Raw genomic sequence first — 24,517 nt, 5'->3', positions numbered from 1 at the left:
TGTGAATTCCAGTTTCCCAGGCTCACAGACCAGCATCCTGGGTGTCATCCTTGATTCCTCCCGTCGTTTGCACAACCACTAAGTCTTGTCAATCTGTTGACATCTCTTCAATTAATCTCCTTTTCTCTACACACTTCCTCAATTCCTTGGCTCAGGTTAGAATGCCTGGTCATTGTGTTTCTCTTCTTTTCACCCAACCCACACCCCATCCCCGATCCGTGCTCCCCTCCTCAGCCAGCGTGATCTTTCTAAAGCATAATCTAATCAATACACTCCCCTTTCACAATATTTCACAGTTACCCATGGCCCTGTGAATAAGTGCTAAAATAATTGTGGATGACATCAGTAAGATGGACAAATAAGACATTCTTTGCTCATATGCCCACCTCAACAACAATAATTTAGCATCCATCTATGGACAAAAGTGCTGTTGTGGGGGCGGTGGAATCCAGCACCATATGCCAATCTCACACACCTGTGCATCAGGTAATCGTCGTACAGACCTCAGGTCCAGACCCTGAGGTGGCCTATGGGCTGGCTCCAGCCTCTGTTGGCTGTGGTCTGAGAGCCCCTGGATACCACTGATTTAGACAATCACCCGCGGACAAGACAGCCTTTGTGAAAGACCCGGAGTCCAGTGGAGAAGTTCCAGCATACCCTTGGAACAAAAAAAAAAATCCAAGTTTGGTGCATTGACTTTACCCAGGTCACCCCTCTCCCAAGGCGGCAGAGCTCAGCGCCAAGAGAGCCCTTCTTAGCCTGTGATTTGTCCCATGGGGGAAAGTAAGAGCAGGTGAGTGGTCGCCTGGCTTCCCCAGCCGTGCAGGATGCTGCCGAAGAGGCTCATGCCTCTCTTGCCCCACGCACAGTGCTGAGTTGTGAGCTGCGCTACCTGGGGGAGGTGGGCAGCTGGGAGAAGAGCAGCCGGAGCTTGGAACACGTCATTGTGTCGTGGAGCCTACTAACCGCGTCACAGACTCCATCGGGAGGCCCACCCACAAGCTGCTGGGCACCTCACCCACCGATCCCCCCAACTGGCCTGCAGGTACCCCCAGTGCTCTGTGTGTCTCGCTCCCACTCCCACTTCCCCACCCCGTGGAGGGCTTCCTATGCATGCTCCCATTGGCAGCAAGAGTGAGCTTTTGGAAGAGCTCGAGAAGGATTGGTATTAATTCTTCTTTAAATGTTTCATATAATTCATCAGTGAAACCACCTGGTCTTGGGCTTTTCTTGGGAGATTTTTGATTATTGATTCAATCTCCATACTTGTTATTGATCTATTTGGATTTTCTATTTCTTCATGATTCAGTCTTGGGAAGTTGTATGTTTTTAGGAGTTTATCCATTTCTTCTAGGTTGTCCAATTTATTGGCATACATTTATTCATGGTAGTCTCTTACAATCCTTTGTATTTCTGTGGTATCAGTTGTAATGTCTCTTCTTTCATTTCTGATTTTATTTGAGTCTTCTCTCTTTTTTTCTTAATCTAGTTAAAGGTTTGTCAATTTTATTTATGTTTTCAAGAAGCCAGCTCTTAGTTTCATTGATCTTTTCTACTGTTTTTCTGATCTCTATTTCGTTTATTTCTGCTCTGATCTTTGTTATTTCCTTCCCTCTGGTAACTTTAGGCTTCATTTCTTCTTCTTTTTCTAGTTCCTTGAAAGTGAGGTTGTTTATTTGAGATCTTTTTCTTTCTTAATGTAGGTGTTTATTGCTACAAATTTCCCTTTAGAACTGCTTTTTCTGTATCTCATAAGTTTGGGTATGTTGTATTTCCATTTCCATTTATTTCAAGGTGGTTTTTTATTTCCCTTCTGATTTCTTCTTTGATCCATTGGTTGTTCAGGAGTGTGTTAATTTCCACATATTTGTAATTTTTTAAAGCAATCCTGAGAAAGAAGAACAAAGCTGGAGGCATCACTCTTCCTGATTTCAAACTATATTACAAAACTATAATAGTCAAAGCAGTATGGTATTGTCATAAAAATACACGTAGACAAATAGAGTAGAATCAAGAGCCCAGAGATTAACTCCTGCATATACAGTCAACCAATATTTGACCAGGGATCCAAGAACATACAATGGGGAAAAGATAGTCACTTCAATAAATGGTGTTGGGAAAACTCGGTAATCACATGTAGAAGAATTAAATTGGACCCCTAGCTTACACAACTCAAAAAATTAACTCAAAATGGGTTAACAACTTGAACATAAGACCTTCCTAGAGCAAGACATAGGGAAGGAACTCCTTGACATTGGTCTGGGAGTGATTTTTTGAATAGGCACCCAAAGCTTAAGCAACAAACGCAAAAATAAATAAGTAGGACTACATCAAAGTAAAGACCTGCAGAAATGAAAGCACCAACAAAATGAAAAGGCAACCTATGGAATGGGAGAAAATATTTGCAAATCCTTTAGCTGATAAGGAGTTAATATCCAAAATATATGAAGAACTCATACAACTTAACAGCAAAAAAATAAGCAATCTGATTAAAAAATGGCCGTGGGACAAGAATAGACATTTTTCCAAAGAAGACATACAAATGGCCAACTTGAAAAGATGCTCAAAATCAGTAACCATCAGGGAAATGTAAATCAAAGCCATGTGAGATTCACCTGGCACCTCTTAGGATGGGTGTTATAAAAAGACAAGAGATAGCAAGTGTTGGCCAGGATGCGGAGAAATGGGAATCCTTGTGCACTGTTGATGCGGATGTAAACTGGTACAGCCACTACAGAAAACAATATGAAGGTTCCTCAAAAGTTGAAAATAAAACTGCCCTGTCATCCAGCAATCCCACTTCTGGGTATTCATCCAAAGGAAATGGAAAGTACTGTCCCAAAGAGACATTTGCACTCCCATGTTGACTGCAGCATTATTCACAATAGCCAAGATATTGAAGCAACTTAAGCATCTGTCTGAGTGTGATTGGAGAAAAACATATGCTATGTGTGTTTATACACACACACACACACAATGGAATATTATTCAGCCATGAGAATACAGGAAATCTTGCCATTGTGACGTCATGGCTGGACCTTGAAAGCATTACACTAAGTGAAATAAGTCAGACAGAGAAAGAGAAATACTGGACGATCTCACTCACATGTGGAACCTAAAAAACCAAATTCATAGGAACAGAGAGTAGAATGGTGGCTGCCAGGGGCTGGGGGTTGGGAAATGGGGAGATGTCGGTCAAAGTGTACAAACTTCTAGTCAGAACTCGAATAAGTTTGGGGAGCAATGCACAGCATGGTGAGTATAGTTAACGATACTGTATCATATAACTGAAAGTTGCTAAGAGAGTAGGTGTACATGTTCTCACCACACACACACAAAATGGAGGTGTTAATGAACACGCACGTAACCCTGTTCACTCTATGTGTGGATGAAATCATCCCCTTGTACACATTAAATTAGCACAATGTTCTATGTCAATTATACCCCAACAAAGCTGGAACAGAAATAGAATCATTAACGGGTTTTGTAAGATGTGGTCTTGTCTGTTGTTCTCCATAGCTTCAGAGGTGACCAACGTTCCCTCAGAGTCCATGATCCAAGACCATAGGATCTTCTTCTAGCTGCATGAACACACACACTCTCTCTTCTTTCTCACCAACCTGTCTCCTCCAGGTGTCTCCTCTTCACTGTACAGGACTTAAGATTTGAAGACAGTTCTTCTAGGAGGCCAGACTCAAATCCCCCACTTTGGGGCTCATTTCCGAGCTTACTTGGCATCCATAGCCTGCCCATCAGAACAGTTGCTACATCCACGCTGAGTTCTCTCCTTGCCATCAGGCTGCGGGCTCCACGACGGCAAATTCCGGGTCTACCTTCATTCCCCAGAAGGCCCAGAGCTAGCCCAGAGCCCGCACTCCAAGGGTGTGCATCCGTGTTGGCTGAATGAGAAAACGAACACGTGTCCTTTATTTGTGTTGGTGCCTTTTCAGACCTGGACTTGATTTCTGGTCAGTGAGGGAGAACAGAACAGACGCTAGGGATGTCCCTGCAGGTGGTCTGTACTGGGAGGCCCGTCAAGGGCAACAATTGGTGACGAGCAGGTAGATGGACTCTTGGCCCCCACGGGAGGGAGCAGAGTGACACCAAGCCCCAGAGTCAAAGATATGGAGCCAGGCTCCCCCCTAAACGAGAGACTCAGCCTTCCACCAGCGAGACCCAGACCCAGACGAAGATGAGCCCTGGGCTGCAGCCCCAGGCTCCTTAGCCACCTGGACCCAGGGCAGGAGGGAACGGGGCTGAGGGCTGGGGCAGGTCAGAGCCGCCTCCCGTGGGTGCCAGGCGGGCCCAGCCAAGGGATGAAGAGCCCCAGGGACCTGGACTCGGGCAGATGAGGACTTAATTCACCTGGAAAAGCCTCTCAGAATGTTCTTTCTTGCCTCTAGAGGAGCTTTCAGACTTAGGAGCAAACATTTCAGTGACTTCCTGCTTTCTTACACATGTGCATGTGTGCGTGTGCATGCACACACACACACACATATCGCCACTGATCCCCTTTCTCTTTCACATTTCTAACAGGCCCTTCCTGCACCTCCTGCTGCCCCCGTCCCTACTCTCAGCTTGTCCCCCAGGGACCAGCTCCTCTGCCCTCATCTGTGTCCCCTGCCCGAATCTGAGACCCACGACTGCAATCTCTCTCTGGTCTGTGTCTTCAGCCCTCTTAACCCCGTCCTCTGCCCAGCACTTGGCCTTCTTGAAACCCCCAAGGAGGCTGCTGATTGTGGAGGCAGAGACCCACCACTACAGAGGCTGAAGCCGCCAGCACTTCATGGAATCGGGCCTCTAGGGGACCCATTGCTGAGCCTGGCAGACCTGCTGTGACACCCTGGTCCGCTCTCTGTCCCATTCCATGATTCCCCTACCCTCACCCCTGGCAAATGTCACTCAGCAGGTGCCTTTGCCTCCTACACTGGAAATGACCAGAGCCATCAGAGAGGAGGAGGCCCCCTAGCCTCCTGCTGAGAAACACACACCTCCCCCGGGCCCCAGCAGGCCTGTGCCTGCCTTCCTGCCACAGTGGGAGCCTCGACCCTGGACTCTCGCCCTCCACCTGGTCTGGATCCTGTCCCGTCTCATCCCATCCCAGGACCGGGCTCTCTCTGGGGATGCTTCGTGCCACCCTGATGGTCGCTCACTGTCCACGTTGGGGCGGGGCTCAAGCCACCTATACTAATTGTATCTTAGGAGCTGTGCTACGCTGCATCCCTGGCTGTTTGTCACCCCACCTCCTGAATATTTCCTACAGTCCGAAAAACTTGCCCGTGTTCCCGCATCTTTAAGCACACAAACTTCTCCAGCACAGCTCTGGCCACCCCCCCACCCTCTCTCTCCTCCCCTAAAAGGCTAACATCTAGAAAGGTCGTCCGCACTCACGCTCCCTCTCCAGCCTACTGCAGTTTTCCCCTAACTCTCTGCATGCCCCGCCTGCCCTTCCCGAGGGGCTGTAGGTAGCTACATCCCAGGGGCCCATTCACTGTTACCTGACCCCAAGTCCTCCCCCTGTCCCCTGGCAACTCTCGCCTCTTGGTTTCTGGGGACGACTTTCCTTGCGCCCTCCTCCCTCCTCTGCCCTCTGGTCACTCTCCTTGGTGAGCTGCCTTTCCCAGTGGCTCCTCCAGGGCAGCCTCGCTCTGCTCCTCGTGCTCCCTGGCATTACTGTAGGGGCTTCCTCCCCTCGGTGCTCACCTGCCCATCCGGCAGGACGAAGCCAGCCCAGATCTCTCTCCTGAGGAAATCCCTCGGTGTCTCCCGGGAACCGCAGACTTGGGGTGTCCGAGCCTGCACGTGTCCACGTCCCCTCCCAGCACGCTCCTTCGGCCGACTGTCCTATCTCAGCGAATTCCTGTCATCGCCCAGGGGTCAAACCCTTATGCGGGGGTTCCCTCCCTTCTTCCCCACATCCTCACGAGTCACATCACGTCTCCTCGCAACCCCGCTCTCCCTCTCCAGCGGGGACTTGCTTCGCCCCGTTTCCTGTGACAGCCCCTCCAATGCCCCGCCCGCCCCAGGTCCTGGGCCAGAATCACTTCTCTACACAGCAGCCAGTCATTTTTCTAATATGCAACTCTGCTCACATCAACTCTCTATTTAAACTCCGTTAAAGCTGCTGCAGCTCTAAGGAACTGTTCCAGACTCCTTACTGGGCTGCCAGGCCCTAGGCGGCCCAACAACTCCATTGTGGTCCCCTCCTTTCTGCCACTCCTCCACTCCTTGCTCCAGAGCTGCCCAACTCCTTTTGATTTCTTGAAAATACCCCCACTACTCTTTCTCCTTCCTGGAACATTCTCCTCTCTGTTCACTTGACCATCTTCTACTCTTCCTCTGCTCACAGCACAGAAATCACCTCCTCCTGGAAGCCTTCCCTGACTTCCCCAACCGAGTTTGGTGTTCTCCTCTTTGCTTCCAGAGCCGTGTTTCATCATCTATCTCATCTATCAGATTCTAAGTGCCATGAGGGCCATCGTTGTGAAAATTTTTAAGGACAGAATCGCTTTGTGGTGAGAGTGTTCCTGATATCGAGCAGGTTGGGATAACATCCTGCTGGCAATAATTACTAGCTGTGTGGCCTTGGGAGAAATTACTGAGCCTCTCTGTTCCTCAGTTTCCTCCACTATAAAATGGGACTAATAATCGAATCTGTCTCTTAGGGTCATCACGAGGGTTAAACGGGCTATTCCAGGTAGAGCCTTAGCAGATTGCCTGGCAGAGAGATGTCAGCTCTTCAGTTGTTGACATCGTCATCATTGCCTTTTTGTCCCTAGAGATCACTCTGTTCCTGATGACATCGGTGGGATGAGTGACCGCATGGACCACTGCTACAGCAGGTGTGCACTGACAGCTCATTGCCCCCAGCCATGCACTCCAGGCACGGAGGGGGATCACCTGAGGGGGAGGACTTGGAGCTGCCAAGGCAGTTGAGGAGCTCCTGCTGGGAACCTGGGAAGTAGCTACTCTCCTCAGATGAGGGTGCTGGGGGGCAGAAGGGGAGATCCCAGAAGGGGGAAGGCCCAGCTTAGCTGTAAGAGCGAGGGGGTCCAGAGGCTGTGCCAGGTGTGGTCGGGTGAGGAGCCTCTGCAAGGGGCAGCACGTGGGCAGATCCCGGGCCCTGGGGGAGAGAAGAGTGAAACAGGAACTGGGTCCCGAGAGCCCAGGGGAATAGGAATCAGGCAGCAGCTTACCCCAGTCCTGGGGCTGTGGTCCAGGCGGGCTTGGCCACAGGCACAAAGTCTGGCCCTGGCCAGGCTGATGAAGCTGAAGGCAGAGGGGCCTGAGCCGGGGGTGGGGCTGAGCCTGTGTGGGAAGTCTGGGGCTTGGCCTTGGGGCAGAGGCAGGGGCAGGGGTCAGACAGATCAGGGTGGAAAGGCACAGGGAGAGCACCCAATTGAAGGAAGATGGTTTATTGCTGTCGAGAGGTCTCAGGGTCTCCAACTGAACAGGACACAGGCTCCCTGTGCACGTGGGAGACTCCAGGCAGAGTCATCGTCACCTTTCCAAGGATGAGCAGGCAGGGCCAGGCACACTAGCTCCTTGGAGCACAGAGGCCAGGCTGTACCCAGAGACCCGGGCAGCCCGCTCCTTAGTGAGGGGCTTGACTGGGATCCACAACTTTGCCCCCGAAGAGGATGCTTTGGGTATCTTTGCTGATTATAAATAACAGAAAGGGCCTGTTGAAATCCACTATCAAAGGGTTCATTACTCCGGACGAGAAAGCAATGTTGATTCCTGTGGCAGCAGCTGCTTCCGTGCCCTCCTCGGCCACATCAAGCACAGTGCTATGGACCACCTGTGGGGACACCAGAGCATTATCCACCAGAGACAGGGTGGGCGGGAGGTCAGCAGCCTGCCTGTGTACCTCTCAGGGGACTGACATTTATCCAGCACCTACTGCTGGCTGTCACCGCACTGGCCAACTTGTCCAATTTGTTGGTTTCTCCCAACCACCCTGTCAGCCGGTTTTGCATAGTCCCGATGCACAGATGTGCAAACTGAGGCTCAGAGGCTGTGAGTGATCTTCCCAGGGTCATAGAGGTACAGAGTAGGGTGCCCTGATCTGAATCTCTCTCTGTCCGAGTCCAGAGACTGTGCTGCCCCCAAAACACCCACCCTTGTAGGGGCAAGGGGCAAGCCCAATGCAAGGTATTTTTCTTGCAATAAACTTCCAGGGGCCCCTCCATCTTGAAGCAGCTGATGCAGACCCCTCCTCGGACTGGACGAGCCAGCACTGCTGTCAGCACCTCTCCTGCCCCAGCTTAAACATCCTTGGAGTCCCTGGCTATTTTGCATGGGATGTGGCTTCAGATCCCTGGACCACACGGACCCCTCCAACTACATCCCTCTGTTACCACGCCCTTTGGAAGGTGGGTACAGAGGAGAGTGGTTCTCACCACTCTGCTTCTAGGAACACAGCACAAGGGTCCCTGGTCTTCTCTCTTGCCTTTTAGTGTATTTCCATCATAACTGCCCCATAGCCACTGACACTACCTCTTAGCCACTCTGCCAGGCCCTGCACACTGCCAAGCCTATCGCCCCCATTTTACAGATGAAAAAGCCGAGGGGTACAGGACTTTAATGATTTGCCCCCCTTAGGCAGCAAAAGGTGGAGCATGGGGTGGCGTCCACTGCTGATCCCACCCCAGGCTCTTCCCCGTGATGGGCTTTTGTGTCGCATTACATTGCAAGGGAGGTGGGGACCAGCCCCCACATGCTGATGACCCAGCTCTCCTGGGCTTGGGGGAGTCCCGGGGAGGGGGAGAGGGTAAGGAGAAATGCAGGTATTTATGCCAGTTCGAGACTCCCCAAACGACTGCCTGGCCTTCTCCATTCAAGCTCTGACCCAGAGGATGAATTGTCCAAAGTTTAAAGACCCACCTGGGTAACGTACAGGTTAGGGGTTCCTGTGACCCCTGACAGGTCAGCCTTGGTGGTGAAGACTTTCTCAATGCCCAGCTGGGTGAGTATGGTTTCCAGCTCATAGTTGCTGGAGATGGAAAACTTTGGCAGGTATAATTCATCTATCCACCTAGGAAATGAGAAAAATAAATTTGAGCATCGGCTTGACTTGGTGCTTGCCCTTCCCCCACCTCACAGCAGGTCTTGCCTGGTTTCCTCTCTGACCACCCCCTTCTCGCTGGAAATTAGTTCTCCTTTGTTGGTTTCATGACCCCTTATGCTTACTCTTCTTAATGCATTAATTATCCATTCCTGTCTCTAAGTGCCCACAGGTGCCAGGCAGTGCGCCAGGGCTGGGTGGCTCCCCACATCTGGCCCTGCCCTTCTCTTGCAAGCTTGTGGTGCAGCGAGAAGCACCTTCCCTCCACAAGGGGGCTCCACCACGGGCTGGGAGACTGTGCAGGGGCAGCCGGCTCCAGGGGCACCAGGAAGGCTTCCTGCAGGAGGTGGCATGGAGCCTGTGTCCCGAAGGAGGAGAAGGAGCTGGCTGGGTGAAGAGGAGGGCAGGAGGCAGCTGGATGAACTTGCAGGAGGGGGGAAGAAAGAAGGGATGCTCACAGTGTGGAGGGCAGCCTTGAGGGGGCGGGGGAGAGATGGGCGGCCAAGCAGGGGCTAGAGGCATCGAGGCTGCATTCCAAGGGGCTTGGGGATCCTGAAACAATTAATTGAAGGTCCCCATCCTGCCTCCCTGGTGAGCTGTGTGAGGGCAGGGGCTGCTTCTGCTTCAGAGCAGAGCTGGCAGTGAGCTCTTGGAGCAACAGATGATGTCTCCCACCTCCAAGCGTCCCTCTCTTGGCTTCCATCTCCCTTAAGACTCTTGTCATCTCCCATTAAACTTTGAGTCCCACGGGAGCAGGGAAGTATCTATTCCTCTCCATGCTCATTCATTCATTCATTCATTCATTCATTTATTCATTCGTCTATTCATTCAACAAATACTTATTGAGCACCCGCCATGGCCAGGAATGTGTACGGGCGCATTTCCTCAGTGCTTTGTAAATTAAAGGTGAATATTCTATCCATTTACAACTATTCTTTGAGCCCCTGCTATGTGGGAGCTATTTGGTGTCAAGGGAAGGAAAGCATCGTGAAGGGAGTCCAGGGATGGGTGGAGTGGGGTCCCTGTGTCCTGGGGTCTCCTGGGACCCGCAGTGAGGAGGGGCTGAGAGTCAGGCACCCTGGGAGGTGTCTGGCCTCTGGACAGCGGCTGGGGAAGAGCTGCGGCCTCAACTTTCTGTCTGGGCAGGTCCCCCGCCCGTTGTCGTTTAGGAAGTGTCTTCCACATAAACTACCCCTGTGGGTTCTCATCACTGCCCATCAGGACGAGGGTTGGGGGCAAGGACACTCCTCCCGGCTGGTAGGGAGCTGAGCTCCAGAGAAGAGGAGTGAGCTGCTGAGGTCACACTTGCTGCCCATGAGCCTTGGGAGGGGGACCCTGGGTGTGGTGCTCTTTCCCCTGCACAGCTGTTCACAAACCTCCCTCTGCCCCACCGTGGGGCCTGGGCCCAGACCCGCCTCCCTCTGCCCAAAGCCACGCAGGCAGCAAAAGGCAGGGTCACCCCAAACTCCCCCTGTCCTGCAGGCTCTGCCCCACTGCACCCTGGATATCAGCGAGGCGCCCAGTCGTGGCGGACGGGGAGTCGAGGAGGAGCTGGGATGGCAGGAAGGGAGGTGGGTGCAGGGCAGTCACCTCATCCGCAGAGAAGCTCGCCACCTCCTCAGGGTCTCTGGGAGCAGCGCGGCCTCCACGGCCCCCAGTTGGCCCTCGTCGGGGAGGATGAAGAGTGCGCTGTCATCGCTGATGTACTGGAGCTCCACCACGGTGCAGGCAAGCTCCTCGTCCCGGAAGAAGGGCACCATCCGCTCCTCGAAGCTCATTTTGGGCACCTGCACTGACCTGCTCCTGCTCACATGGAACGCCGACTCATACGTGTCTCCGGGGTCAAACGGGGTCTTCCACTTGGCTAGAGGCAGGGTAGAGGGGGGAGCATTTGGAGAACTCTGTGAATGCGAGGGCTACCCTGCCTCTCCCCCTCCTCTGCCCGGGTTCCCTGAGCCATGAAGACACTCAGTGTAACAATGGCCACCCCGTGATTCCTCTTAGGGATGGCCCTGTCTTGGTTTGCAAAAACACCTCGACAAGGGGCTGGCTGGTGGCGTAGTGGTTAAGTTCGCCCTCTGCTTTGGCAGACTGGTGTTCACGGGTTTGGATCCCAGGCACAGACCTGCACACCACCCCTCAAGCCATGCTGTGGTGGCATCCCAGATACAAAATGGAGGAAGACTGGCACAGATGTTAGCTCAAGGCCAATCTTCCTCACCAAAAAAAAAAAAAAAAAAAAAACCACCCTGACAAGTTGGCAAGCTGTTAAGGATGGATGGCGGTGAGCCCTGTAGGTCTGGATTGGGAAGGGGGCCATGAATCAAAGACCTGGTTAATTGGGCTAAATGAGAATCCTCCAGGAATTTGGGAGAGATGGGAATTAGGCTGGGGGCCTGGGGAGAAATGGGACATCCCTAACTCCTTAAAAGGAACAGTGTTAGTACCCTTGTTCGTCATTGGCATTGCAGGGATGTGCACATATACCCACAGCCTTGTGAAGCAGGCTGAAGAAGCAAGGAGCAAAATAGGAACCCCGAGGGCAGAGCAGAGGTCACCCAAGGAGAGGGGAACAGGTCTGCACCCCAGGAGGACTGGAGCACTCAGTGGGGTACGCGGGAGCTTGTTGGGGAGATTAGAGACCTGGGGGCTGCCTTGGAAGTCTGAACCACCTCCCCTGCTCGGTTTGCTTTCCACCATGGCCGGCATCCCCATTGTTAGAGGCAGGAGGCGGGGGAAGCCCGGGTGGCTGGTGTGTCCCTGGGGAGGAGAATTTGGAGGCAAGAGTCCTGGGACAGGCAGGGTGGTAGGAGAAGAGAACACCGGAGACTCAAAGAACAAGCAGAGCGGGTCAGGGCTGGACGAGGTTTACAGAGAAATCCCGTTCCACACCTTCACAACACGGGTCCAGGAGGGCTTGCCCAGGGCTCTCTCTGGGTCTCCACGCAGCTCCTGTCTCCTAGGCACCTCACCACCCTCTGACTCAACGATCCTTCTTTGTGCTCCTGTCTACTCCTTGTCCCCATTTGGACTGCTGGCTCCGTAAGGAGGGACCTCTCTGTGCCCCGCCCCTTCAGAACCGACAGCTGAGGTCTGCATTTGTTGAGCTCCTGCCAATGGGATCGGGCACTGGACCCACTGGAATCTGAGAAAGGGCCCCCCCGGGCTCTTCCCCAGATGATGACCTGCCATTTCCACTCTTAAGGTTATAGGAGGGAAGAGCTGCAGAACCTTGGGGTGGCCAGGCTCCTTAGAGGCTGTCTTCCCCCTAAGATAGCCACCAGCCCTGCTGGGACACTCCCCCCACCCCTCCCACCAGAGACTAAGTGCCCCGAGTCGGGATAGAGCCCAGGTCAGAAACTGTCCTGCAGTGTGCACAGGCAAGGGCCGTCCTGAGCATGTCCCAAAGTGTCTCTTCAGAGAGAGAGCTGAAGTTCTCGCCCACCCCCGAGAGAATTGAAAGGAGGGCTTCTTCCTTCCGGTAGCCGGGCAAGCGTAAGTCAGAATAAAAAGTGCTGCTTTGCCTCCAATAAAGGGTTAATGAGCTCTCTGTGGTTGTGTCCTGCAGTGGCCAACTGTAATTTGTAAAACCCCAAGAGAGGACGGTGCCTAGGGGCAGGTGGAGCCTTGGTGCCCACGCCCCTTCCTGCGAGCAGTTGGCCTAATCACACAGTTCATGAGCCAGGACAGAAATAGCCCTGGAGGCTCAGAGCTAAAAGTCCGTTTTCTGCCGAATCGCAGGCCGGGCACTTACCTTTAAGGAGGATGTAATTCACCAGAACCATCATTGTGTTCTTGCAAAGGCCCCCGACCAAATGCACAATTTTCCCCTCGGTTTTCTTCTCCACGTAGTCATTGATGAGCTTCTCGGCTGCGGCGGGATCCTTGAAGTCGGTGGGGAAGGCCTCAGAGGCGTACAGCGCCTTGGCGTCTTCCCTGAACTTGTCCAGCAGCTCGAGCTCCTCCTTGAGGAACATGGCGTTGCCCACGCTCAGCTGCTGCTGTGGGTTGGGCTGGCTGAGGGTGTGCAGGAGGTGCTGGAAACCCTGATGGATTTCCGTCTCGGGGGTCTCCGTGAGGTTGAACTTGAGGCCTTCCAGGATCTCCGTCAGGGTAGTGTTGCGGGCCCCCAGCGACAGGAAGGCCAAGGCGATAGAGATGCTCAGAGGGGAGAAGATGACATTCTCATTGGGGGTCTGCGCAGCCAGCAGCTTGTAGAGGTGGAAGGCGAAGTCGGTGTTGCTGGTGGTTAATCTGAGGTTGTCCACAGACGTCCTGTTGGGTTGGTCCTCCTGGGCCACATTCCCCGAGTCAGGCATGTCCCCAGGGAGGCAGTGGACTGTGGGGCACAGCCCAGCCACCAGGAGCCCCAGAGCCAGGAGGGGTGACATTCTCTCTGCCCTCAACTCTGAAAAGCAAAGCTCCGTTAATCTCAGAGGTGGTGCCCTGACCACCTCCCGCTGCCCTGGTGTGGCCTGCCTTCTGGTCTCCGCCTCTGCTAGCTCTGCGATCTCCCATGGGTAGGCACCATCCTGGGCACCCAACATACACGACTATATTCTGTGCTCCCTCTCACCCTTTGAGGTAATTACTATAATTGTGGCCATTTTCCCCAATGAAGAAACTGAGCACAGAGAGGGGAAGAGGCTTGCCCAAGATCACACAGCAAGCAAGTGGAGGCGGGGGAGGGGCAGTGAGAAGCCTGTTTACCTGGCTTCTGGGTGGGGTAGCTAGTGATGGGTGTGAGGTGCCGTGCAGTCAGAACGCAGCCTCCGCTTCCTGCTTGGTGAGCAGGCTGGTCAGAGGGGGCTAGAAAGCAGGGGCTCCTTTCCCCTTATAACCCTCTTTCTGCCCCCCCGGAGAAGCCCAGGAAGGAGCCCTGGACAGAGGCAGAGACCACAGCTGCTTTCTGGACCTCTCACTGACAAATTGTGTGACCTTGGGCACTCTCTGGGTGGCGCCTGGTCGCAGTGAGGGCTCCTCAAGAGAGGGCACAAAAAGCAGCTCGAGCCATGTTAGAGCATAGATGGTCCTGATAAGGGTGGATGCAGAGATCAAAGGAAAGAGGAACGTTCTTTTCAGCCCCTACCAGGTTGACACATGGGGGTTGTTACCACTGTAAGCCTGGAAAGGCCTTCTGTGGGGAGAAAGCACTGTGGGCCTCGGAGTCTCAGAGACCTGCATGAGGATTTCATTTTGGCCACTTGGGTGATGGCTGTGTGGTGACAAGCAAGTGACTCAACCTTTCTGAGCCTCACTTCCCAACTCTGTACAAGGGGTTGAGTAGCTCAGGTGAGATGAATGGTGAAGATGCCTGGCTCCTAATAGGTGTTCCAGAGGCGTTACGTCCTCCTACACGTCCCCCTTCTCAGAAACTACAAGCCAGAGCTGCAATTCTGTGGGGAGAGAGGATGGAACTCTTGCAGGATCGGAGAGAGTCCCAGTTCAAAGCCAGTGACTGCGGGCAAACAGGGTGATTTACCTTCAGGCTCCGCCCACTCAGTCCAAATTCAGAGGAGGAAAGGGCAGCGTGTGTAGCGGGGAGTGGCCAGGAAGGAAGAAAAAGAAGAGGGAAAGGGAAGGAGGAAGAGGAGGGGCGGGCAGAGGCGGGGTGAGGGGAGGAGAGGGAGTCGAGGCCCCTGGACAGGCCTCCTGACAAGCCCAGGGACACAGGCGGCTCCATGCCCTCAGATGTTTGTTCACTCTCCGCTGATGCAACCATTTCTTTGGAAAAGAGTTAAACGTTATTTTCCCCCCAAAATTATTTCTGAAGAAAAAGGGCTTTTCAGCTCGGGCAATTTGGCAGGCTGACTGTTTCTGAGCTGTCTGTCTTTCCTGTTGCTGGGCAGACGCAGCCTGCTTGGCTGGGGGCCCTGGAGGGGAGGCAGAGCCCCCAGAAAGCCCCCATGGAGACCCCGTGGCCTCTGCCCAGAGGGACCCAGGACAAGGACTCCGTCCGCGGCACGTTCTGAGAGCAACTCCCTGTGCCAGGCCAGGGGAAGCAACTTCTGCCCTCGGGGGAGTTCTGATCCTGAGGGTTGATACACAGCTGTACGGGGGTGGGGGGGGGGGGGTGGGGGGGGTGGTCCACAGCCGCCTCGAATCAGAATCCAAAAGTGTCGGAGGCAGAAATGACCATTGGAGACCCGTGGCCCATCCTCCCCTTTGCAGATTGAAAACTCAGACCCACAGAGAGGACTCATCTTCCGAGGGCACCAAAACTCTCCCCAGCACTCTGGCACACTTCCTCCCAGCTCCCTCCTCACCCACAATCCAGGGCTTCTGGCCAAGGCCCAGAGCCACCCTAGGAGAGGGGATTTCTTTGCTCCCAGCATGCAGCAACCCAGATTACCTGCCTCGGAGAGCTGGGCGCGGCTGGCCTGCCGGCTCCAATGTTGGCGCCTGCCCCCTAGAGTGTGGGATTTTCAAGGGTCCTAAGGCTTATTTATCCCTGCAAAGAACTCCTCCCCTTGCTTGGGAAATGTTTCCTGGGACAACCAAGCGTTCTGTTTTCAGACTGGACACGGTCAAATGATCGTTCCCGGCAACATGGATTTTATTAGATCTACTCAAACAATCCAGTTACAGGAACAGCTCCGAACTTTTTGTCTCTTGAAAAAAACCCAAACCCAGCAAACAAGATACAACTTTCTCATATTTTTTTTTCTTTTGCTGGTAAAATACTCATTGAGGAATGTGTGAAAATCCAGGAAACATAGAGGAAAACAATGGAAAATATGTCCCGGAATTTTATCCCCCTGGGAAGGCCCCAGCTAACGTGTTGTATTTCTTTGATAAGTTTCCCTCAGCTGGGCTAACAGTGACTTGTTTCTGGTGAAGAGAATTTGACAGAAGGGATGGGGTATCCTTTCCAAGATTGGGTTACAAAAAGATGCTGCTTCTGGGCCGGCCCCATGGCCGAGTGGTTAAGTTCACACGCTCCGCTTCGGCAGCCCAGGGTTTTGCCAGTTCAGAACCCCGGGCGCAGACATGGTACCGCTCATCAGGCCATGCTGAGGCAGCATCCCACATGCCACAACTAGAAGGACCCACAACTAAAATATACAACTATGTACTGGGGGGATTTGGGAAGAAAAAGCAGAAAAAAAGAAAGAAAAAAGAAAAAGAAGATTGACAACAGTTATTAGCTCAGGTGCCAATGTTTTAAAAAGAAGTTGCTGCTTCTGTCTTGGGTTTTCTCTCTTTCTCTCTCTCTCTCACACACACACGCACACACACGCCGGGGAGACCACGTCTGAAGCGGCCCCGGGAATAGGCCCACAGTGTGAGGGCCCGAGGCCCCTTGCCCACAGCCACGAGCTTGGACATGGCATTCCAGCCCTGTCAGGTATTCAGGGACCACAGCCCCAGCCCAGGCCTTGTCCACAAGCTCATGGGACGCCCTGAACCAGAACCACCCAGCTCAGCCTCTCCTGGATTCCTGACCCTTGGAAACTATGAGATAATAAATGTTTTCTTGTTCTAAGCTGCAAACTTTCGGAATGATTTATTACGGAGCCGCGGATTAACCCAAATCCACATCACTGGCTGGCTTGGCTCTTAGGATCAGGGGAAGACAGGGAACAGGGAAATCTGAGGATTATAAAAGAAAGCAGGTCGGTTTCACAACATGGCCTGTGCCACGTAGCCGATGCCTCAGTCAGTGGGTGAACGCTTGGCCTTCCCTATTTTTAAGCAAGTTTACCTGTTCTTCCGTTTACCCACACAGAGGCCCGGTCATAACGATGGCATAACCACAGCTGTTCTGTTCACTTTATGGTGAGAACTCACTAGGTTCCATGATCTTATTTCTCATATTGGGAAACGGAGGGACAGAGAGATGAAGACGTTCCCCAGGTCGCAGGACGGTAAGTGCCAGCTGGGATTCAGTACCAGGCAGGCCCACAAGCTCTTGCCTCCCCAGGAAACGCAGAGCCACTCCTGGCCAACCTGTTTTCAGCCTGGCCACAGAGACCCAGCGACCTTGGACGTGAGGAGCCACCTGCTGGGGTCACCCAGTGGAAGGTGAGGCGTCCTGGTTCCAGCTACAAGGCTTTGCCCGGGCTCTGCGTCAGCCTCTGGAAAGACCCCAGGAGTCGGTCTGGAATACACGGGCTGTGGCCTGGGGGTATCGATTATCGGTCACGAGGACAGTGACAGGTTTCTGATTTTAGGGGACCAGGGGCGTGAAGGCAGCTGTGGGCCGCACAGCTCTGTCCTTACGCGGATGCTGTTGAAGGGAGGACCTTGCGCGCCCCACGTCCTCCTGCGGCCCCGCGGGCGGCCTTGTCTGGCCTCAGACAGTCTCTTAGACCCCAGGGATCTCCACTCTCCCCCCCCAGGGTGGTCTCCGCCTGCCACATTTTCTATCACATCAGCCACCTCCCATCTCTTCCCCGGGGGTGCTGTGGCTCGCCCCATGTTTCAGACACTTCTGCTAACCAGAATGTTGACACCACTGCCTCTTTGGGTTCTCTCCTTAGTGACCTCTCACCCGGACCAGGCCCTCAATGAAAACTGTTGTTCTCTGCTCTCTGCAGTTTTTTGCATCTCAGTAAACGGTGCCTGCATCTCCCCAGCTCGGCCAGGAACCTGGGATCATCTTCCCACTCCAGCTCCCCTTCAGTGTGGGGTGGGGTCTCTTCATCCACATCCCTGGACCCCACTCCCTACCCTCCGTGTCTGCTGCCCACACTCAGTCGCTAGCCCCACTCCCGGTGGCAGTGACCACTGAGCTGCCCGCACCCCTCCCCAGCTGCCTGCTCCCCCTGACAGTCCACCCTTTATCTACACGGTCCCCGGAGTAGCTCTAAGAGTACAGCTCGTTCAGGGCACTCTCCTGCTTGAAGTGCCCCGCTGGCCTCCTTGTCATTCCCCTGGTCCAGAAGCGCCCGCATGACGCCAGATCTGCGGGGCCTGAAGAACATTCCTCAGAACAGAGCTGTTCCTGCAGGGCCCAGGGGTCCCCGACTTGTGGCAGGAGGAGGGAGAGTTCCAGCTCCCTTTACACATGGGGATGGCAGGAAAGTTCTGTCTCCGGCTTCAGTGTGCGTCACCACGGATGAACCAACCCCTTCGTGGAGCTTTGGGCTGCACAGCACGTGGCAGGAAGTCTTCCACGGTCCTCCCTGGTGGAGTGGGTCCTCCTCTGACTCGCCCAAACCTTCCCACGCCCCTTCCCACGAGACGCCTTCGCCTGCTGTCCCGTGACGTGACTTCCGCTTGTCTCCGCAGCAAGGACTGAGGCTTCTGGCCATCGGGATGTTGCTTCTCGCTCAGCCTTGTTCCCTGCAGATAGAGCTGCTGGATTTGGCAAACAAAAATCCCTCCCGATTCCTGGGGCATATTTATACTAAAAAGTGATTCATTATCTGGAATTCACGTGCGTCCGGGCATCCTGTGCGTTATCAGCAACCCCACGTGCAGGGCATGTTCAGCTGTGTGCAGTGGGCCCAAAGCTCAAAGAACGGGGGAGTCTTAGGCAGTGGCCTGAGGACTTGCAGAGGCATGGAATCTTCTGGAGCCTTGCCTCACTGCGCCCTTTCATTCACTCACCCAACACTTGTCGGGAGCCCACTGTGGGCCAAGGCCTGTGCCAGGCCCTGGGGCTGCAGAGACGACTCAAAACCCCACAGACTTCACTTCACGGTGTGTGAGAGATGCAGACACGTGGAGAGATGGTGGCTAGACTGTGGAAAGGGATGGAGGGAGGTGTGTGGGGCGGTGGGAGCCCAGAGATGGTCTGGGGGAGTCAGGAAGGCTCCACGGACAGGGGCCTAAGGGCAGAGTCCTGAGCAAGAGCCTGGACGCGTGTTTGGTACCTGGCTGTCACCCTGCAAGGATTAGGTGGAGAAATGCCTAAAAGCAAAGAGCGTCAGGGCCTGTCAGCCCCTGGAGCATGGAAGTCTTCAGGCACTGGAGCTGGTGGCGGCCCTGGGGGCAGGGCCCTGGGGCCCGGGCCACATGGGATAACCCCGCACTCATGCACTGTGACGGCAGAGAAGCAGCAATCTGTGCGCGCACCCCAGTCCCCGGGGGGCTCGTGAAAGGCCCCAGTCTCAACCCTTCTGACTCCTAGGACAGGGGCCAGGAATATGCATTTTTAACCAGCTCCCCGGGTGATGGGGATCACAGACTTGTCACCGAAAGTTCAGTCTCTGATCCCAATGTCAATCCAAATAACGAGAATGGAGTCTTGGGAGAAAAAGGGAAAGGCTTTACTTGGCCAGGCAAGGGGAGCAAAGCAGCAAGGGCCAGTGCCTCCAAAGTTGCTTGCTCCCCGTTAAGAAACGGGTGGGGGTTTTTATTTGGGGTTTTAGGTAGAGGTGGGGGGCCGTGGCCTTCTTGGTCTGCATTTTCCCATCGGCCTGTGTCTGGGGCTGCTTCCAGCAGAGGAGACTAAGGATTTCTCAGAAGAGCGTGCTTGGCTGTTTATCTCCATGGTGGAAGGTAGACTGACGTCAGGGAGCCGAGGAGTTGGGCCTGGAAGCTTTGGTTTCTTGATATTCTCTGGACGTTATTTTCTCTGTAAAAGAACTTAAAGGTCCTGGGATTAGCCACAACTTTAGTGGGAGCCCAGTTTGAGGCCATCTGGGCTTTAAGGATTTGTAACTGCTATTTGGTTGTAAAGCTCAGGGAGTCAGAGGTTAAAGAAACAAACATTTACATATGAGTGTAACTAAAGACCCAGGGAACTAGGAATGCGGGTTTTTACTTTTAACCCCACACATGCCAGGTTCACTGTAGGGGAACCACTATCAGGGCTGATATTAATAAGAGCCGGTAACATTCTGAGGAAAGCTCCTGTAGGTCGAAGCCTCTTCGTTGCCCCTAGCCTTCAAACAACCCCCTGACCCGGCATCGTTATCATCATTCCGCCGGGCAGCCGGAGAAGTGGACATGTGTGTGCTTGCTCACAATTCATTCGCTCAGCACACCCAGGATGGAGGCTCGGCCCCACATCTCCTGGCCTCCATCTCAGCCTCCTTTACCCCACACCCGCAGACCCAGCTTCCCAACCTTTATCCCCGGCCCGACCTGGGTCCCTAACATTTGTGAAGGAACGTTTACCTGCTGATCGAATCTGCAAAGAGTTTGTGGCAGGTTCTCTGGGAGAGACCAAGGGAGAGGCAGGGGCTCAGAGAGGGGCCCCCCGGGCATACGATGAGTGCTCAGCTGCTAGCACGACCAGAGGCTGTAGTCCTATGAGTTGCGGAGCAGCCACCACTCTCCAGAAGGCTGTGTGCGTGCGTGCATGCGTGCACATGTGCACACATGTATGAGCAGCAACGTGGGTGGATGTCAGAGCTTTTCCTATCTGTTCCCTGTATGTCTTCCTGGAAAATCACCAGCAGCAAGGGCGTGCTCTCTCATACCATATTCTCTCACAAACGACCCGGTGTTTGTGTCTACAACTGTTGCCGCCTTGGTGCTGTCTCACTCCCACCCCATTCCTTGTGGAAAGGGGGCAGATGGTCCGCCTTGGGGTGTGGCTCTGCAGGAAACTGGAGGTCACTGATGTCACCTGCTTGCCATTCCCAGCCTCTTGCAGCAGATGCCTCTGCCTGTTTTTGAACTGAGCCAATATATGCAAAGGGCTCACAACAGTGCCAGGCAGCCGCAGGTGGCATCCTAGTGTTACTTAGTTTATTACTGTCACCCCCGCCCCCAGCACCCTACACAGTGTGATAGGCACCGAGGAAGGAGCAAGTCGCATGGGCTCTAGCCATGCGTGTCCTCCTTCAGTTCCGTGAACAGGACACACTCCCCCACCTCTGGGTCTTCGCTCACGATGTCCACCAGTGACCTTGGCCCAGTCCGCTCCTGCCCGTCCCTCAGATCTCGGCTTCAGTGCCACCACCCCAGAGCCCCCTCTGGCCCGGCTGGAGAAGGTCTCCCCAATCGTGTCTCTTCGCGCCCCGTTCTCCTCCTTCGCTGCCTCCTGCTTGTGCCTTTGCAACCCCAACCCCACCCCTAACCCCTCCTCTGGTCTTTTTTTTCTTTTAACATTTTACTAAAAAATACTTTTCATTTTGAAACAATTTTAGATATGCAGGAAAGTCGTGACGACGGTACAGAGAGTTCCTGTGACGTAAACATCTTACATATTCATGGTACATTAACAAAGCTAGGAAATGAACGTCGGTACGGTACAGGCTTAATTGGATTTCACTGGTGTGTCCAGTAACGTCCTTTTTCTGCTCCAGGATCGCATCCAGGGAATCACTTTACATTCAGTCGTCGTGTCTCCTTGGGTTCCGCTGGCCTGTGACACTTCTCCAAGTGTCTTGGTCCGATCCGGCTGCTATGACAAAATACTACAAACTGAGTGGCCTAGAAACAGCAGAAATTTACTCCTCATAGTCTGGAGGCTGGAGGTCCAAGATCATGGTGCCAGTGTGGCCGGGTGGGGGCCCTCTTCCGGGTAGCACACTTCTCATTGTGTCCTCACGTGGAAGGGTCTAGAGAGCTCCCTGGGCCCTCTTGTATAAGCACACTAGTCCCCTCCTGAGGCTCCCCCCTCATGCCCTAATCACCTCCCAGGCCCTGCCTCCCAACACCGTCACCTTGGGGGTTAGGATCGCAGCCTAGGAATTTTGAGGGGACAGACATTGGGACCACAGCATCAGGGTGTCCTTCTTTTGCACAACCCTGACACTTTTGAAGTGTACCACTGGTCGGGTAGTTTGCAGCTTGTCCCTCGTTTGGGGTTTGTATGGCGTTTTCTCACGATCAGAAAGAGGCAGTGGGTTTGGGGGAAGATCCTACCTCGGGATCTCATCCCACCGCATCAAGGGCACAGATGTCATCCCGACTTCCCGCTGGCGATGTTGACCTTGACGGCTCTGTCAGGGTCAGGGTAGCCGGTGCTCATCTCTCCACTGAGCGTTGCTGTTCCTCACGGCCCGTGCCCTGTTCGCAGAAGCAACTCACCAAGTCCCACTCCATCGCACTTGTCATCAACTGACATGCGATGCATTTCACCTTTCCATTTTACTCTCTGTTATTTCTCTAGCTTATCGTCTCTCCACCCTAGAATGGAGCTCTACCAGAGCAGGGAATTTTTTGCTTTTTCCTTCATTTCTCTTCAGCATCTGGAACAGTGCCAGATAGACGGTGGACATTCAATAAACACCTGTGGACAGGCAAACTGTCCTCATCGAGGTTTGTAATTCTGTGTTTATTTGTTTGTTTCCCTGGTTATTGCCAGGGCCCGTGTCTGCTGGGCTCACCTTTACACCCTTGCACCAGCTCCGTGCCTGGCGCCCTGCCGGCAACCCACGGGCGACAGCCAAATACGCAAGTGTAGCTGGGCGTGGCGGCTCCTGGGGGCTGTTTCCCTGGAGACCAAGGCCGTGCCTTCTGGTCCGCGTCTCTGCAGGGAGAGGTGGGAGAAGGGGTCCTGGCATTGTTCCTCCTATTTCTGCTGGAGGTGGAGTTCACGGGGGTCATGTGGTCAGAGAGGGAATAAAAGCGGATTGCTGAGAACAAGAATGAACTTGGCAATAGCTGCGGGAACTCAGACAGTGATGGGTTGAATTGTGCGCCCCCCAAATTCATATGATGAAGCCCTAACTCCCGGGACCTCAGAGCGTGACTGAATTTGAAGTTAAAATGAGGGCTCTAGGGTGGGCCTGGATCCAATGTGACGGGTGGAGATTGGGAGACGAGAAGAGGAGATGAGGATGCAGACACGCACAGAGGGAGGACCATGTGAGGACAGGGACAGAAGACGGCCATTGCAGCCAAAGAGGGAGGCCTCAGAAGGAACCATCCCTGCTCACCTCGATCTCGGACTCGCAGCCTCCCCGATCCTGAGATGATACATTTCTGCTTTTAGGCTACCCAGCCCTGTGGCGCTTTGTTACGGCAGGCCTAGGAAACTAACACGGCGGCTAAGAGGGTCCTGAGGGGGACAGTCGCGCCTCCACGTGTGGGCTCTATAGACCAGTTACCTCATTTCACCACATGGGGTGCCTGAGGCCCATCTGAGGAAGGGGAGGGCGGGGCGTGGGAGCAGCAGGTGTGGGTGGGTGCGAGCGCCCCCTGGAGGGCTGAGCGGAGGTGCCACTGCTCTGCTGATGGGAGAGTGAGGGACAGGAAGGAGCCCAGGGGACACTCAGGGTGTGGCGTGGACGGCATAACTACCTGACATTGGGATGAGCAAGAACAGACAAAACACTGGCCTCGTGTTCAGGGTCCCTGTCGCTGGACCACGAGCAGGGTCACCTACTCCTCCCAGCTCTCCATCACGCGCCCTGCACTGGTCCACACAGAGGGCTCCGTCATCTCCCGTACACACCGCAGCTCACTCAACACCACGCTCTTCTCAGGCTGTCCCCTCTGCCTGAAAGTCTCATACCTGTTCCCAAATCAGCTGTCTGTTGCGTCCTACTATTCTTCAAGACCAGCCCTGTGTCACTTCTTCCGTGAAAGCTTTCCTGACCCCGCAGAAGTTAATTCTGCCCCACCTGCTCTGAGCTGCAATACCCTTTGTTCACCCTAGGATTGGGCGACAATTGAGTTCCATGGCCTGCGATGACACCCAGCATGGCGCTTCGGTGCGTGACATACAGCCGAGGCTCCCACCGTCAGCCGCCCGGCGCCCGTCCCCATGTCGCACAGAGTGGGTGTTTCGTGACCATTTGCCAAGCGAACTTTAGACAGCCTTGGACCTTGATCCTGCACACATCACCCAGGCAGGGCCTCCCCCTGACCTTGGACTAGCTTCGTCAACAGTGACAAAAATATTTGCCCCAACAGACAAGGTGTTTCGCAAGAGAAAGGTGCAAAGAAGCAGGTCCCACCCCACGGGGAGGCCCGAGCCCGGAGAGCTGTCCTGAGCTTGAAGCACAAAGGGAGACGAGCTGTCTGGCCCCGGTTGCTGCCATCTGCCCTGCCACCAGCCACCACACGTGCCATCTGGGTCCTGGAGCCTGGGCCTCTCTCTGTCACCAGCTGACAGGCTCTGAGCAAGCACTTATGTCCTCCTCTGTAAAATGGGGAGAGTGAAAAAGATAAACTAAAGTGGGGACAGTGACATACTGTGCAGGGTTGTTGAGCAACTAACGAGATCACAGATGCAAAGTGTCCCCGGGGCTGGCACACAGTAGGGGCCAGGGATGGTCAAAGCGTGGGGTTCCGACCTCGTCAGTTCTAAGGGCACCCGTCTGCCATACAGTCTGGACTCTGGGAACAGGGCAGTGGGCACAGCCTCACGGAGAGCAAGACAGCAACAGGCAGCGTGTGGCAGGCGGGTACTCAGGGGGTCAGACTTAAGGGGCAGCTACTTATGGGACAGTTTGAGACAGAGCGAAGGCTCATTCACTTATTCATTTGTTGACTCTTTAAAGTGGCTGATGCCTTCATTTGGTTGACGAGGAATCGCGGTCGGTTTCGTAAAGGAGAGTGAGCTTAGCTGGATGACTGGGGAGCTGGTGGTCGAGATGC

The 24,517-nt window shown here is 54.1% G+C and overlaps 1 protein-coding gene and 1 long non-coding RNA gene across 4 annotated transcripts; both read right to left on the bottom strand.

Annotated features, from left to right (window-relative positions):
• Positions 1 to 7,399: 7,399 nt before the first annotated feature.
• LOC100053600 (serpin A3-8) lies at positions 7,400 to 15,596 on the bottom strand. 2 transcript variants are annotated; one of them, XM_005605427.4, is made up of 5 exons: positions 15,420 to 15,596; positions 12,822 to 13,475; positions 10,658 to 10,931; positions 8,887 to 9,037; positions 7,400 to 7,801 (listed from the first exon to the last, which is right to left on the bottom strand). In XM_005605427.4, exons 2-5 carry the CDS (start codon positions 13,456 to 13,458, stop codon positions 7,595 to 7,597), a joined length of 1,269 nt encoding a protein of 422 aa, XP_005605484.1. In that variant the 5' UTR covers positions 13,459 to 13,475; positions 15,420 to 15,596; the 3' UTR covers positions 7,400 to 7,594. The 2 variants fall into 2 exon arrangements, with proteins under 2 accessions (XP_005605484.1, XP_005605485.1); XM_005605428.4 differs by having other exon boundaries at positions 15,424 to 15,590.
• A 3,666-nt stretch (positions 15,597 to 19,262) lies between these two features.
• Positions 19,263 to 23,660, bottom strand: LOC138920645 (uncharacterized). 2 transcript variants are annotated; one of them, XR_011432165.1, is made up of 5 exons: positions 23,430 to 23,660; positions 22,852 to 23,330; positions 22,300 to 22,442; positions 21,836 to 21,979; positions 19,263 to 19,603 (listed from the first exon to the last, which is right to left on the bottom strand). It is a non-coding gene; the product is annotated as an uncharacterized lncRNA (long non-coding RNA). The 2 variants fall into 2 exon arrangements; XR_011432164.1 differs by lacking the exon at positions 22,852 to 23,330 and having other exon boundaries at positions 19,263 to 21,371; positions 23,430 to 23,641.
• Positions 23,661 to 24,517: the final 857 nt, after the last annotated feature.

Source organism: Equus caballus, chromosome 24 (assembly GCF_041296265.1).
Source record: "Equus caballus isolate H_3958 breed thoroughbred chromosome 24, TB-T2T, whole genome shotgun sequence".
In the NCBI taxonomy this organism is placed as follows: Eukaryota; Metazoa; Chordata; class Mammalia; order Perissodactyla; family Equidae; genus Equus; species Equus caballus.
The sequence above is the reverse complement of the archived record's forward strand: the minus strand, read 5'-3'. Positions and strand labels throughout refer to the sequence as shown.